The sequence below is a fragment of the Pseudonaja textilis genome, chromosome 5 (genome assembly GCF_049901715.1).
Source record: "Pseudonaja textilis isolate UNSWEBS1 chromosome 5, rPseTex1.2, whole genome shotgun sequence".
Classification (NCBI taxonomy): domain Eukaryota; kingdom Metazoa; phylum Chordata; class Lepidosauria; order Squamata; family Elapidae; genus Pseudonaja; species Pseudonaja textilis.
Window position 1 is genome coordinate 15,223,548 of NC_141994.1, and position 16,820 is coordinate 15,240,367.

Here is a 16,820-nt window from a genome sequence, read left to right on the forward strand (position 1 = left end):
AAAGATACAGAAGTCAGTATGAAGGTTTTCCGGAAGCACAGCTTCAAATACTCATACTTTCAACTATTATTTACATCTCATTTAGGTAGGAAAATGAATCATGTTCTTGACAGTTTTTGCTAAATTCAATCACAAACTTGCACCATAATGCCACTGAAATCAATGGAATTTGTGCAGTGGGTGTGTGCAGAACCCGTAGCTAAAGAAATATCAGATGAACCACAGAGTTCAGGGTATGTCTAATTAAGACAAGGCCTACCCCTCAAGCTAGTTTTACTAAGAATCTTCCTAAGCGTTTTAATGTCAGTGAACAAACATTAAAAGTGCTTAATGTGCAAGGTTAACAGTGCCGATAGCATTTTCACTGTTCTTTTATTTTATTACAAAAAAAAAAAACCCCAGTAAATAAAAACCAACAGAAACCATGGAAGGCATGTAATAAAATACACTTTCTGTAACATAAGACATATATATGCAACAAAGAAAACCATTGCAGGACTGATGATGAAGGATGTTCCACCTTTTTATTCACTGCTGGGTGAGTAAAACTCATGACGTTTCCTATAAAAACCCGGCAAGGATGATATACTAGCTTTCACTGGCAGATGCTGCAGAGGTTATCTTCACATACTGGCAGAAAATAGTCTCAAAAGCTTCGTCTCTGTGTACCATGGCACCAAACACGAGCGGCTTTCAGGTGGGAAAGAAAAAAAAACACCAAAGAAGTTCAATAAAAGAAGGACCAAAATGTGAGCATTCCAATACACTAGTAAGAATTATTAGCAGAATCCTATACAGTACCCAAAAGGACGTTCATCTCAATTTTTGACTTGTTTAAAATAGACCTACTGGATATACGCAGGACTCCTCAATTTAGGGCCAAGATGTTCCAGGTAACTTTAAATCCTTCCCTTGCCCCCAAACTGCTATGCTGTTAGGGGCTAGTCTGATGATTTCCGAAAGCAGCTGTTCTTGAAATAGAAGCGTTGTGATCTAGGGCAGTGTTATGATTAGCCAGCAGCAGGTGCGGATGGCTGAGGAGAGCGAGGACTCTGATGAGGGGCCAGGACCATCAGGGAATGGACTGCTGCCTTCAGGGATTGTGGGGGCTGGCAGCAGTGACGAGGAGGTTCCTGAGAAGCCTGTGCCAAGTGCATGTGAGCACAGGATGATTGATAGAAGAGAACAGCTGGAGCAACACAGGCGACTCAGGAGTAAGGATGCAATGTAACGGCCCCTCCCTCCATGGAATATAAGCCTTGTTTCAAAAGGTTTTTGCTTTTGCAAAAGGCAAAAACGCTCTAAGGACCCAGCATTGTAGGTCCACCTGGCGTATCTGAAGAATTCTGTCAAGGCTTTTCTGGTTGGACTAATTGGCTGCAAGCCATCTTTTATCTACAAAGAAGTTATTTGTAGATTAAAGCTGAGAAGGTTTGAGTTGCTGTGTTTGTTTGAGATTTTCTTGCTGGCAACAGGGATGGGTCAGAACAGGCAGGGATGTCAAAGTCAAGCCCGCAGCCTGGAAACAGCCCATGGGGTGATTAGGTAGAAGATAGATAGAGAGAGAGAGAGAGGGAGGGAGGGAGGGAGGGAGGGAGGGAGGGGGGAGGGAGGGAGGGAGGGGAGAGAGAGAAAGAAAGAAAGAAAAAGAAAGAAAGAAAGAAAGAAAGAAAGAAAGAAAGAAAGAAAGAAAGAAAGAAAGAAAGAAAGAAAGAAAGAAAGAAAGAAAGAAAGAAAGAAAGAAAGAAAGAAAGAAATGAATTCTTTATTGGCCAACTGTGATTGAACACACAAGGAATTTGTCTTGGTGCAAATGCTCTCAGTGTACATAAAAGAAAAGATACATTTGTCAAGAGTCAAGAATCATCAGGTACAACACTTAATAATAGTCATAGGGTACAATAAGCAATCAAAGCATACTAGGAAACAGTCAATATAAATCGTAAGGATACAAGTGACAAAGTTACAGTCATATAGTCACAAGTGGGAGGGGATGGGTGATAAGGAGTGATGAGAAGATTAATAGTAATAGTAATGCAGACTTTGTAAATAGTTGACAGTGTTGAGGGAATGATTTGTTTAGCAGTGATGGCTTTCGGGAAAAAACTGTTCTTGTGTCTAGTTGTTCTGGTGTGCAGTGCTCTATAGTGTCATTTTGAGGGTAGGAGTTGAAACAGTTTATGTCCGGGATGTGAGGGGTCTGTAAATATTTTTACAGCCCTCTTTTTGACTCATGCAGTGTACAGGTCCTCAATTGAAGGCAGGTTGTAGTAATTGTTTTTTCTTATATCTGACCCGGGGTCCTGCTCTGGAAACAGCGAAGAACTGGCCTGCGTGCAGCCCCGCTCCCCCGAGCTCTGTTTTCGCTGGCAGAGAGTTACAGGATGCTGTCACAGCTGAAAATGGAGCTCAGGAGTCCGTCTTCTGTGGCAGAGCTAGTCTCGGGCCCCCACAGGCTCCCCTGAAATGAGTGGTGTTGATCTAGCCAAGTGCCCCCTGGCACCCCCCCCAGGTCAAACACAACTCTGATGCGGCCCTCAATGAAATTGAGTTTGACACCCCTGATCTAGGGTCAAAAAATGCTCTACTTTGGAGCATTTCCTTCAAGAAACTACTGAGGAGCATAGTTTGGAAAAGGAACAAGGCAGTCCAAAGTTCTTCTCAATATTATGTTCCTGAATTGGAAAATTTTAGATATACATGCCTTGTCTACTTTGCTCCTCAGCTAAGAAATCTCCTAGCAGGGCTGGTGGACCAGTAACAAGCCAGCCTTCCCATCATTCCAACTTAAAACTATAAGAGTTAGTTTCCGGGTTGAGCCCTCCTCGCTGACAGACTGTAGATCGTGACTGTCCGCAGCTATGGTCTGTGCTCTTTCGTTGGAGAGCCCCGATCACTGCGATTAGGGGCTGAAGCTGCCTTGGAGGGGCGGTGGAGTAAGGGGAAGCCACAAGCCAGGTTGAGGGGAGCCGCATCTCCCCTCCTGGGCTTGGTCTTTTTCCCCCTGAAGACGACTGCAGTGATGGTTTAAAATGGCCACCCCGAAGAGGAGGACTCAGCTGGATTAAGATTTGTGCAGGGGGGGAAGAAAGAGGTGGATAACATCTGAACCAGGACAACTGGGCGAAACAACTAAACAAAAAGTACTCCGGGATTAAGGTAACATTGAACTTTTAAGAAAAGAAAAGTGAGCGGCGAAAATACAAAGGGACAGGAAAAACAATAAGCAAACAATTTTGACAGCTAAGCAGGGCTTCGAACCGGGAAAGGAAGAAGCTGGAACTAAAGACTTAATTAAATTGGACTAAAATATTTTGGCAATAAACAGGCATAAAATAAAGCTGGATTTAAGATTGTCAAAAAATAATAATAATAAAGTTTACAAATTGGAGACTGGACTGTGTTGGAATATTGAGGTTCGAAAAATCCTAAATAAAAAAATAGGGGGAAAAGGTGAAGACTTTGTATAATGGAGAGTGCCACCTTTTGACAAAAACTTAAGCTCAAACAAGGGAAAGCATCCTGTTTCTGAATGAACTTGTGTTGATATAATGTTAAAGAAATATTGAAACAAGGTAAGAATCTTAGAAAGTGAAAGCTGAACCAGAATAAAGAAAGAAGCAAGGAAAGACTGATTGTGGGATTGATTTATGTTTTTGGTATAGATCCTGGGCTGGAACAATTGAGAACTTTAGAAAACTGGGAGAAGAAAGAAGGAAAGGAAAAGTGTTTTTTGTGGACTTCAACGATTATAAAATATAAGAGTGTGTAATGATGATATCTCTTTGGGAATTAAAAATAGAACTTAAAAATATGAGAGAGTTACTACAGGAAAGAGGCGAATCACTTTGCTCTGTGTTAGAAGAAATGGAAATGGCGATTGAAGAATAAGAAGAAAGAGCTTCAGAGGAGGAGGAGTTGATTCAAGGAGAAGACATTTTAAATAGACAATTAACACAAAGAACACTACAAAGACAAGGAGAAAGAAGGAAGGCTAAAAAGTTGAGATTTAAGAAGATAATCAAAAAGGGGAATACCTGTGAAATCAGGAGAGGTAGAAAGATCCAGCAGAAAAGGGGGAAGAAAGATATCAAGAAAGAGAGGGGTATAAACTGGAATGAGAAAAGATATGGGAAAAAGAGGGGGAGGAGAGGCAGTAAGAAACAAGTACATGAAATAAAGAAATACAGAAATAGTAAAATGATGAAAAGAAATAGTTTTTTCAGAGATAATGGTTGATGAATTAAAAAGGGGATTCTGCAGGGTGACAAGGGGTAACAAGAATATATTTGCAAATAAAAAATATACTTAGAAAATAGGGTAATATAGATTATTAAAGGAGGGATAGATACTGATAACTCTTATTAGATGAAATACATTTTTATTTTTAAAAGAAAAGTTAAGGTTTATTGAAGAAATTGTAATAATTGAAATGAATGTGAAGATGTTTAAAAATGAGGTCAATATCAGTGACCAGAAATTGAATAGTCGATTTTTTCCCTTTTACTTTTTTGAAATTAGAAATAAAATTAAGGGGGGAAAATATGTTGCGGAATCCAAATGAAAAGATGTAATGATTATTATTGTAACTACTTAAAAATAATGGTTTATTGGGAATTAAGATGAGGGAATAAAGGTATATTTTAACCACTGAGGTGTCACACTCAAAGCAGTAAAAGGGGGGAAGCCTATACTTGTTTCTTTTTCTTTTGTGTTAAAACTTGTATTAATTTAGAATCTATAGAAAGAATATGTGATGGAAAGAAAATATGACAGATTAAAGAACTACTTAAATTAATAAGCTAATACGGACTATTAAAAGGAAGGAGAGACATTGGTAACCTTTTTTATTAGGCAAACATATATTGTTATTTTTATTTTTAAAATAAATATTAAAGGATTATATTTGAAATAATTGAAATGAAACGAAAAGATGTTTTGATTGAGATTAATGTAAGAGACTAGGATTAATTTGCTTGTTTCTCTCCTTTCTGAAAGTTTGGAATGGAAAAGGTAATAATAGAATTAAATATGCATATATGAATGTGTAACTACTGTCATATTTGTATGTAAAACTGATGACCCGGAAATATGTTGTCCACTAAAAAGAGCTTTTTGTTTTTATGTGAAAAACTGAATAAAATTTGTTTTTTTTAAAAAAAACTATAAGAGTTACAGAAAAGGGGAAAAAATGGAAGAAGAGAGAAGAGGGAAAGCATGGGTTTTATTTATTTTTTCATTAAATAAAGAAATAGTTTTCATTAATAAAATGATTCACATTTTTCAAACTAAGAAGTGCTCCAAAAGAGATAAAACCAGCATTCCAGACAGATAAAATTGTCAAGTGATGGTAACCAGCATGCAAAGGAAGTATGTAGGCTTCAGATCTGACTACTTACTTTTTGCGTAGATGGTGTGGATACTGCAATACCCATCCCAGATCCTGGGAGAACAGAAAGTACTTTGTACTAAAATAAAACATAAAAAAAAAACCCAATTTACATACTGAATACTTTCACATGCAACAGAAAAAGTAGGTTTCACCAGTGCAGAAATTTAAACGATATCTTATCTAGATATCCAAAGCTCTTAAAATAATGTATTAAAGTGTAGAATAGCCCACATCTATATGTATAAAAGCAAAATACCACTCATGCATCATCACAAAATCTCCAGAATCGTAGAGCCTACAAACTTGAAATGTGGCACTTATGTTCCCCTTGGCTTCTAGGTGCTCACTAAGAAAGGATTTTTCAAAATGACCTTCAGAGCATTAGTATTTTATTATTAACATGCTCTGATGCTAAGAGTTCTACTCCCCCTCCGCACCTGAACAGAAATCTGTTCCAAATGCAAAGCACAAGCAGGAGAGGAGTTTCAGTTTCAGTTTCAGAGCACCAAGAAGCTTAAATACAGAACAGTTGAGCTAAGCCACGCCCAGGCTCCTTGCTGTCTCCTTCCTGTTCACACACCAAATACTGCTTCAGTTTCAAAACAGCTTTCAACTCTCTCACACACTGACAGGGCGCTAGCCAGATGAATACTGATGGATGCTGCTAGGCAGAGGCAGAATTTTTCCCCCCTTATTTTTCTCCCCCAAAACTAAGCCCGACCATGAAGTTTCGTAACGAAGCATGGGTATCAAACTAGTTTGAAATAAGTGTTTCTGAATGTTGCTTTCACAGTGGAGGAAAAGGAGCAAGGAGAATCACTTTTTTCTTGTACAGCAGGAGTCCCTAACCCCCAGTCTATGGACCAGCATCGGTCCACGGCATACCAGAAACTGGACCGCACAAACAAGCCAAGTCCCATCCGTGGTATGCAGGCAACCCACTGCATGCAGGCAGACTGCCCCTTCCAGTCTGCAGGAAAACCTCTCTCCACAGATTCAGTCCCTGATGCCCGAAAGGTTGGGGGCCGCTGCTCTACAATCATGTTCCACACAGAGGTCAAATCCAACCACTAGACTGTATAAAGGTTTTTTTAAAAAAACAATGAGTACTGATCAGAACAGCCTAATCCTACCATTTTTTTGAAACCCCTGTGCTTGATTTATACTTACATGGCTAATGGTAATCTGAAACTATCATTTAAACCAAATGGTTGTGTCAGATTTACTTATGCACAGAACAAATCCATCAAAATAATTGGACATAGGCTAATCATGACTAATTCGTCCCACTGGTTCAGTGAGTCAGGATTTATTATAGATCAAACACTGCATATGATGGAAAACACTAACCACAGAAATTCAATGTGCCTTGTTAGCGAAACAGAAACAGAATCATTTTTTCTCTGGTTATTTAAAAAATTAGAAACCAATTTATTAAAAAATGTATCATTGCCAGCCATTTCTACAGCAAAGTGACTACAATGTGAGCATGGAATTTAGCATTTCTAGAAACCAAGTCAATGAATGTTATTTGGAGGCACGACCAACATTCTATATTCAGTGAAAAGGTGTTTAAAGAGAAGATTTGTGGTTAGTGTAGGACTATCTCATCCTTGTGCTCCCTTTCAACTCCACAGTTCTGTGATTTTGTCATTTCCTTATGTAGACCATGTAGAAGGCTGCCTATTTCAAACAAGTAACCCTGGGGAGTTACCAAAGAGTACATAGAAATAACATAGTACAGAATATAATTTAGAATAATAATTCATAGCAATAGCACTTAGACTTACATACTGCTTCGCAGTGCTTTACAGCCCTAAGTAGTTTACAGAGTCAGCGTATTGACACCAACAATCTGGGTCCTCATTTTACCGATTTCGGGAGGGTTGGAAGGCTGAGTCAACCTTGAGCCTGGTGAAACTTGAACTGCTGGCAGCCAGCAGAATTAGCCTGCAATACTGCATTCTAATCATTGCACCGCCACGGCTCATTCATACTATTATCCTTAGAACAACTCATAACACAGCAAACCTATTGGGCTCCATTAATGTCCCACCTAAGATCTGAAGAAATTGTCAGCTTTCTCAATCTTCCACGCCTCAGGGGAAAAGCTCTTTCAAAGGTCCGTAGCTGTGACAGAAAAAGCACCTCTCCTGGGTCTTGCTATGTGATCTCGTTTCAGAGAAGTAACTCAGAACATACCCTGACTTGCCAGATCTGATAGAATGAGCTGAAGCCCCTGGAGATACACACAATCCTGCAAGTAATCTGGCCCTTTGCCCTACAAGGCTTCAAAGGTGGTAATCAACACCTTTAATTGCCCTTAAAAGGTGACTGGGAAATTGTACAGCTTGTGCAGCAGGGATGTCACATGCAAGAGGAATCGGAGGACTCTTTAAGTTAATGCAACAAATCAGTCTGGGGGAAATGTTACCCCATCAAGAGCTGGAGAATGGAGGTCTCCAAAGCCAAGAGGCCAAAACCAGAGCCATTCAGGCTTTGCTAAGGATAGGTTACAGTTTGTTCTTTTCCCACCCTGACCCTGACTACCTCCAAGTGCTGGATAAGAATAAGAATTACAGTACGCTAAACTGTGATAAAATTTAACGGCAGAAATAAAATACCACTTTAATATTAACGTGTAATAGGAGCCATGGTGGTGCAGTGGTTAGAATGCAATATTGCAGGCTTATTCTGCGGACTGCCAGCAGTTCGATTCACACCAGCCCAAGGTTGACTCAGCCTTCCATCCTTCCGAAGTTGGTAAAATGAGGACCCCATATGTGGGCTCTGTAAACCGCTTAGAAAGAGAGCTGTAAAAGCACTGTGAAGTGGTATATAAATCTAAATCCTATTGCTATTATTACACATTGTGTATGTATATATCCCAACATAGACATTCTTGAATTAAATTTAATCCCAGGAAGGAAAAGAGACTTTTGATCAGCAAAAAGATTAATTGATGAGTAGAGGTACAATTTACTACAGCTGCACATATTTTAGCAATCAGTTGGAAGATTTGACTTCAGGCTGCTCATATAAGCATAGCAAATCACTAATATTCACTAAAACAGTCCTTTGTTTTCAAGGTTCTTTGGAATCTTGGTAAAAAAAAGATGTAACAGCTCTTTAGGGCAACTATATCTTTTTCATGCTTGCACAGAAATCTGGAGAAAAAAAATAAGAGCTTGCTTAAAGAATAGCACAGAGGTGAAAGTCTAAAGTATTCCTTCCAAGTTATTTTTGAGACATGAAGAGTCCTACAGCTAATGCTGTATTCCTACTTCAATCCTACAGCTAATGCTAAATGGGTCATATATTTTTGAACCTTAATATCTAGGGGCAGCTGTGAATGGATGAGCTTTTTAGTCCTAATCAGTGTTAGTAAATCTGAGGTTTTATTTTACAGAATTTCACTGCATCCATTTGCTGTTTAATACAGGGTTTAATTTTTTTTTAACATGACATGATGGATAAGCTTCTTCAACATAAAAGAAGTTAAAACAGAACACTGAAGAAACATCAAGTACTTACCTTTTGAATATCTGTTATATCTGCAAGTTTTATAACTTTATTTCTTTTAGATGAACCAGATTTGGAACTTTCAAAGCATAAGTAACTAAGGGCAAGGAAAGAAGGAAAAGTTTTTAAAAAGTAAAAAAAAAATCCTAAATGATTTAAAACGCTGCCTTTGAGTTATTTATATTTATTTATTTATATTTTGAATTTCTAGACACCCATCTCCCTCAAAGACAGACTCGGTATAATAACAACATAAATTCAAATTTTAAAACTTAATATGTATCGTATTGTAAGCCACTCAGAGTCACTTTGGTGTCATGCTCCTGTCAGAGTCTGAATCCAAGGAGGAAGACGAACAGCTGACAGGGAGTGGGAGTGTGGCTCAGTTGGCTGTGGAAGAAACTGGGGAAGGGCAAAGTCTGGCTGGGCAGAGCAGGGAAGAGGTAGAACAAGGGAGAGGGAGTTCAGAGGAAGACCTAGGCCCAACCCCTCTTCATCCTAGGGCATATAGGGAGGAACGGAGAAGAGAGCAATATGGGTTGCGTGGCTTACGGGGGAGGAAAGGGCCCCGATTCCCTTCATTAGCCACACCTGGGAAGAGAGTTTAAAAGAGATGCATGCTGGGTACGGCAGCTGCTGGAAGCAAACGTGAGTTTATCTTGTATTGACTTTGATTATCTGTGTTCCTGGCATCATCCCAACCATGTTGAATTACGGCCGTTCCTTCATGTCTGGAATTCCTTCTCCTGCCCTGCTGGACTAATTACCTCATCTTGACTTGATTGGACTTGACTTGATTGGTTAAGAGTTTTTGTTGGCCACGTTTTGGACTTGATTCTCTGCAGCCAAAGGCTGTCCCTGGGAGAGTTTTTCTCCAGCCAGAAGGTAACCAGGACATTGGGGGCAAAGTTGGAGCTAATAAAGGGACTTCTACTGATCATCTGACTGTATTGCCTTTGTGCCATGCCCAGGGTCATCACATTTGGCTAGTGAGATTGGGAAGCATATACATTTAATTTTAATATTTTAATGCTGAAGCCGGGTACCTTTTGTTTTATCCAATTAGCCCAAACTACATATTTTCTGGTGTTCTTACCATTTCATGGCATGCTTTTTATCACTTTTTTTTTTCTCTTTGCCTTTCTGGCACCTGCCTGGTTTAGACCCTGCAGGGTTTTTTGGCAAGATTTTCCAGAAGTGTTTTGCCCTTGCTTTCTCCTTTCTAAGGCCGAGAGAGAGGGACTGGCTCACAATCATGCAGATGACTCTGTATCTAAAGCAAGACTAGAACTCGCAGTCTCCCAGTTTCCTTTAATCACATATTAACTGTGAATTTGTCCTTGTGAAAAACAATGAAGACCTCATCCAAGAAAACCCCACTGAAAACAAGTTCACTCTTTTATTGGATCCTTCTATAATGTTCTTTTCCATTAACCTTTATATTATATCTCAAACTTACCAGACTTATAGCAAGCATCTTTAATCTATTCAATAACATTTTTATAGATTTACAAAAAGCTCTGAAAGTTATTTTCTTTCAAATACTTTTTTTGTAATTCACAAAAACGCGTAACTTCCACCCCCCACCCCCACTTAAATAGAGACATCAGATCAGGGAGGCAGAAATATGGACAACACTAGAATATGGGAGAAAAATAGCTCCCTAGCACCAGCTAGTGATTATCCAATTTTTTTGCAGCCCAGGTGGCCGTAGCTTTAACATTCTGCTGTAAATCAAACAAACACTTACTTTTCAGTAACATAGAGAACTCCATTCCTAATGTAATCAGTGGTTATCTTCCTATCTCTGTTTATCAAGCAGCAGCGCCAGCCATTTTCACACACTACAAAATAGTACAATTATTCCATTTTACTTTTATATGGGAAGCAGCTGTAATATTGGTACATTTCAGATACATTTAAAAGTTCTATATACAGAGTTGGCAAGGAAGCTCCTACAAGGAAAACTTGTTCATAAAGAACTCTTCATATTGAAGAGTTAAATCTTCAATGAACTTTGATTTATGTGGTAAGTTTTCTTTTTAAAAGTCACCAAAGCAACATAACCTAAATCTTGAGAATGCATACAAACTCTTCTAGACACTGAGGTAAATATTTCAAGCCAGGGTAAAAGTTAAAATTCTCTGACAAATGTATGCTCCAATTCCTCAAATTTATATTTCAACAAAGGTCAAACCAGCCACCCCACTTGTACAGAGACTCTGCTGACTGAAAGATAAAAGATTAATATTGATCTGCTGTACATGGAATCCAACAGTAGATCACATTATGATGTCGATCATTTCTTAATAATGTTACTTTATGGGCCTTTTTAAAAAAAAGTCTCATTAGTTGATGTCCACCTCCAAAGTTGTGTGAGTACCTGCCAATGGACGCTCATGTTCTGACAAATTAAATACTTCATGGAAGTTTCCTCTCTTGGTATTGTGAAAGCGGCTGGTTTCCTCATCCCGACTCACTCCTGTTGAGGTGTTTGAACCTACATAGCTTCGGGATGCAGTTGTTTGAGGCTGAAACAACATAAACTTGGCTTTACTAAACACTTGCAGAAATCATACAAACTTCAGTTATGTTATCTTCCCTTGTCCTCAGGAAATGTCCTGCTTCAGTGCTAGAAACCCATGTCTGATGCAGCTGCAATCCCTCTCCAAAATATCCAGGGTTGATCAACTTGTGAAGGATTCCATTAACATCAGGCTGTGAGTTAGAATTCATAAAGTATGCACAGACTCATTGTGTGATACAATTGCACAGGAAGGTGAATTCCAACAAAGCTCTTTCATATATAAGTAGTTTTACTTGACATAGGATCTCTTCTGAAGGCTGCCATGCACAGCATACCGTTGTGCAACTCCTTCAATTGAATCCTCCAGAGGACAGTATATTGTGTAACTGATCTGTGTTGTGGCCCAAAACAGGGCATGACATTTTTTTGGACATCCTTTTGAGGGATAAGAAAATGCATCTTCAAAAACAAAAAAAGACCCCCAATCTCAACTATGAGAACTTCAGACAGGAGCTTTCCGTGAGGTTTCAGGACCTGCCACCAATAAAGCATCAATATACTATGGTGCAATTTAAAACACTGCAGCTATGCATGTTCCCAAAGCACCCAAAAGCCATAAGTAGGATCTCATCAAAGTCATAAAAACAAGTGATTCAGTTGGCATGATATTTGTTCAGCAAAAATTGGTTAGCAGGACTATTACAAGACGGGGGAAATGGGCGACAAAATATTACCACAAGCCACCTCAATAAGCTTGATAATACAGTAGATGTTTTTAGGCGGGAAATTCCATTCACATTCCCACTTCCACAGGAAGTCCACTTCTATTCTAGCCAGCTTTTAATAAGCATAAGCTCAACACTGATTCAGGAATGTTGATTATATACAAGTAGTCCTTGACTTAGAACCATTCATTTAGGAACTCTTCAAACTTACAATGGCACTGAAATAGGCAATTTACAATCGGTCCATCGCAGCATCCCCATAGTCATTGAACCAAAATTTATGATTGGCAACCAACATGCATTTATGTCAAGATGCAGTGTCCTGGGGCCATGTGATTTCATTTTCAGCCTTTCCAGCTGGCTTCCAACAAGCAAAGTTGATGAGGGAAGCCGGTTGCGTTTAACAACCACGTGGTTCACTTAACAAATGTAGTGGGAAAAGTTATACAATTGGGCATAACTCACGTAACAAACACTTTGCTTTAGCACTGGAAGTTCTGGCCCCAATTGCAATTTTAAGTCAAGGACTACTCATAACAATACTTTCCTATTCCTTGGCATTGTAAGAGGGAAATGGTGGGGCAGAAAAACTTTTTTTTTTCAACTTTATGCATTTTGACTCATGGGCTCCAAAGCTTAATTTGCTGTTTTGTAAATGTGGCCATTTACACAGCAAATATATTCCAATATACACAGATTTAAATTTGGGATGAATTACAATTGCCAACATTCCCAGCTGCCCGGGCAACTAGATTGGTCTATCACCAAGTTTAAATGAAGGCATCTTTCATTTCTGTCTCAATTATTTTTCAAAGTACTGTAACATGTAAATCATTATAAGCAAGGGGACTTTCATGACTATTAATTTTGAAGGTATGTCATATTGTTAATAATGGTGTACATTTCTAGAGTTTTCTTCCATTAATCAAGCAAAGTAAAATTAAATAAAGCAATAGTTATATAAGTGCTCTGCCACATCAAGTTTATCAAACCACGTTTTCAACTGAATAGGGAAATATTGAACACAATGCAAAATTGATCCATTAATAGTAAAAAAAACAGTTTCTACACCTCTGGGTCTTTGGATTCAAATGAAGACCCATTACTGCAAATAATACAAATGTAAACATTACAGTAAACCACATCTGCATACACGACAGAGGTGGGAAGAGACAGCGGGAGAAAGAAAGAACAATTGCTGCTCATTATGAACACAAATGATCATCTGAAAGACAGAAGATATTCCACTCTAAGATCCATACCTTTTCATGACCTGACAGCTAGCAGGAGGAAAAAACAAACAAACAAACACAATGTGATGATGACCAAAGAAAAAAAAAAAGCAAAACCTATTTAATTGTATCATATGCAGAATCAAAATACGAACTGGGTGAATTGGCAAGATTTTTTTTTTTTTTGCATACCAAAAGACTAGATCCAATATATATTTTTAAAATCCCTAAAAGATATCAATGCACAGTTTTTGAATTTTATTAAAACTATGGGCGCCTGGCTAGATGTTCCCATCTTGAATGAATCCTGACTTGCTTTGCACAAGTTGGTGAAGTTTAATAATTTCCTCTAATGATGATTTAGCTGAAATTGGTTCACAAAAATATTTGAGAGAATTCTGTAGTGTGTGTGTGTGTGTGTGTGTGTTTTAAATGATTTTGAAGGGAGTGATGATTAAAATGAATTTAACTTTGCTTTTCACTTCTTTAATCATTTGGCACTAGCTGAATGAGACTAATTGTGGAAGATGCTGATGGGGGCATTAGTGGATCTTTTATACCAGGGATGTGAAACTTGCAGCCCAGGGGCTGGATGCATCACGTACAGCCCATATCCACCCCAGCTCCACAAAGAGAAAAACAGTCACAAAACATCACATGATGGCAATGTGACACCACAAGTTTTGACACCCGTATCTTATACTAATAACAAGGATGGAAATATCTATCAGGAGATCCATTGTGAAGCACATAGGAGCCATTTTAAACATTCAGGACAAAGAGTCAGATAAAACATAATTTAGGATTTAGTTGCATATTTTATATACATGTTCTCCCTTCAAGATAGCAAAACATATATTTTACTGTAGTGTCTATTTTTAGCTACCACACTTGGAGGGTGAAAGAAACTGTAACAGAGACACCAATTATTCACCCCTGATTTAAGGCTAGAAGTATTTTATTACTTTAAAAAAAGAAAGAAATTTCAATTTTTACTACTGTTATATGTTACCTGATTGTAGACAAACCAAACATTTGTTCAGGACTTACAGGAGGAACTCTTTATCTTTTAGCTCTTAACAATGTATTCAATGTCTTAACAATAACTATAGCTTTAGGATTGAAGCACAAAGAAGCAATTGTTGGTTTCTTAACAAGTCAATGGATTAAACATGCAGCCCCAGAAGTGCTAATCTGGCAAGCTGCTGCATTTTAATTCCGTAAACATAGCCAAGTTTATCATTACTCCAGATATATGACATTATTACAGTTGCACAATGAGCAAAATTAAAGATTAGTTTATATTGAACAATGGCACAAGCAGAGTCAAGTTCTTAGTTGGACTTTACTTGTATACCCCAAATCTAACTTTCTTTTCGTTCTGTGAATTCAAGTATGGTTAAGAACATATTACAATCTTTCAGATTTTAGAGGAAAGCATTTCCTTTTTAATTTAAAAAACAACAACCTGGCACTCTCTAAGTTGTTTTAAAAAGTCCTTTTTTCCATTGAACAATCTCTTACTTTAAAAGCATTCCTATTCCTATTCCTGAAGATTTTAGAAAGAAGTGGGCAGACAGGAATAGTAATGTAAATATTGGGCCTGAACCATGAACAACTAGTCCTCTGTGTGCTCTGATCACTGAAGCTACACAGATGTTGTTAAGTTGTGTTATGAAGGAAGAAGCAGGAAAGAAAGAAAGAAAGAAAGAAAAAAGAATTACCCGTCTTGATACTGTAGCATTAGCCCTTTCTTTGAGTTGAGGATCCGTAGGCAAGTTCAACCATATGATATAAGGAGTATCATACTTTGCCCGTAGTCTTGGACACCGTTTGAAGACAAAATCAATCAGAAAAAATTTAATTCCTGCATAAAGTCCTGCATAATTAGAAAGTCAAAGGTTGGAATGAGGAAAGTTTCATGACTGAAGTATGAAAACAAAATCTCTCTATATAACAGTGAAATACCATTCATGCATCATCACAAAATGAACCGTAAAGCCTACAAACTTGAAATTTGGCCCATATGTTCCTCTTGGCTTCTAGGTGTTCACTAAGCAAGGATTTTTCGAAATGACCATCAGAGCATTAGTATTTCGTATATTATTATTAACACGCTCTGATGCTAAGGAGTTCTACTCCCCATTTCCACCTGAAAAGAAATCTGTTCCAAATGGAGAAGAGTTTCAGTTTTAGTTTCATAGCACCAAGCAGCTTTAGTACAGAACAGTTGAGCTAAGCCACACCCAGGCTCCTTGCTGTCTCCTTGTTCACACACCAAATACTGTTTGAGTTTCCAAACAGCCCTCAACTCTCTCACACATTGACAGGATGCTAGTCAGATGAATACTGAAGCTGGTAGGCAGAGGTAGATTTTTTTTCCCTTATTTTCTCCCCCAAAACTAAGCCTGATCACATAGTTTTGTAGCGAAGCACGGGTATAGAGTTAGTTATACTATAAATACTAATTTGCAAATACAGGTAGCCCTCTACTTACGACCACAATTGAGCCAAGAATTTATGTTGCTAAGTGAGAAATTTGTTAAGTGAGCTTTGCCCCATTTAACAAACTTTCTTGCCACATTTGTTAGGTGAATCACTGCAGTTATTAAATTAGTAACACAGCTGCTAAGTTAATCTGGCTTCCCCATTGACTTTCCTTGTCAGAAGGTTGCAAAACATGACACCGGAGCATTTCAACCGTCATAAATATGAGTCGGATGCCAAGCATCCAAATTTTGATCATATGACCATGGGGATGCTCCAAGGATTGTAAATATGAAAAACGGTCATAAGTCACTTTTTTCAGTGTGCTGTTGTAACTTTGAACAGTCACTAAATGAGCTGTTGTAAGTCAAGGGCTACCTGCCCTATGAAAGAGGTCTTTAACAATATGCAGGGGCATATCTGAAGATCCTTTCTTTGGATCTTTAAAGTAGCTGCCTCTTTTTCCAAACTTACATAGTTTGTCAGGAAGTATTTCTGCATAGTTGCAGTGCCTCCCTCACCCAAATTCATCCTGAAAGCAAGCTTGCAAAGTGAAAGAGGCTCAGATATAGTGACTCACTTGAAGTTGGTAATAGCCACTATTTAAAAAAAAAAAAGTATTTCAAACTTTATTGCAACAAATAGTCAAGTAAGAAGTGTCTAAACCTGCTGTACAGCAGGATTCTATGAGGAGAGCCGCCCCACAAGAAATCATGATTAGGAAAGTCACCAAAGAACCTTACAAGTAGAATTATTCAACTTATAGGTACTGCTGAATATACAAGTTCAGGCTTTGAAAATAATGCCCAATTTATCATTTTCCTTGACGCTTTTATTGAACATAAACATTGTACGGTCCTTGTCTTGGAACGTTAATTTCCTGGTAACTCCAAGGCAATTTAGGGTGTGGCCCACCTTTTATTATACTGCAACTT

General features: G+C 38.3%; 1 protein-coding gene across 1 annotated transcript in view; it reads right to left on the bottom strand.

The window, feature by feature from the left end:
* Positions 1-327: 327 nt before the first annotated feature.
* Positions 328-16,820, bottom strand: part of GRAMD4 (GRAM domain containing 4) — a 92,330-nt gene continuing 75,837 nt past the window's right edge. The window contains exons 14-19 of the mRNA XM_026702959.2: positions 15,123-15,277; positions 11,298-11,445; positions 10,665-10,758; positions 8,927-9,011; positions 5,400-5,468; positions 328-690 (exon numbers count right to left, since the gene is read on the bottom strand). Coding sequence (XP_026558744.1) covers positions 589-690; positions 5,400-5,468; positions 8,927-9,011; positions 10,665-10,758; positions 11,298-11,445; positions 15,123-15,277 — 653 coding nt within the window. The 3' untranslated portion in view covers positions 328-588. The remainder of the gene's footprint in view (positions 691-5,399; positions 5,469-8,926; positions 9,012-10,664; positions 10,759-11,297; positions 11,446-15,122; positions 15,278-16,820) is intronic.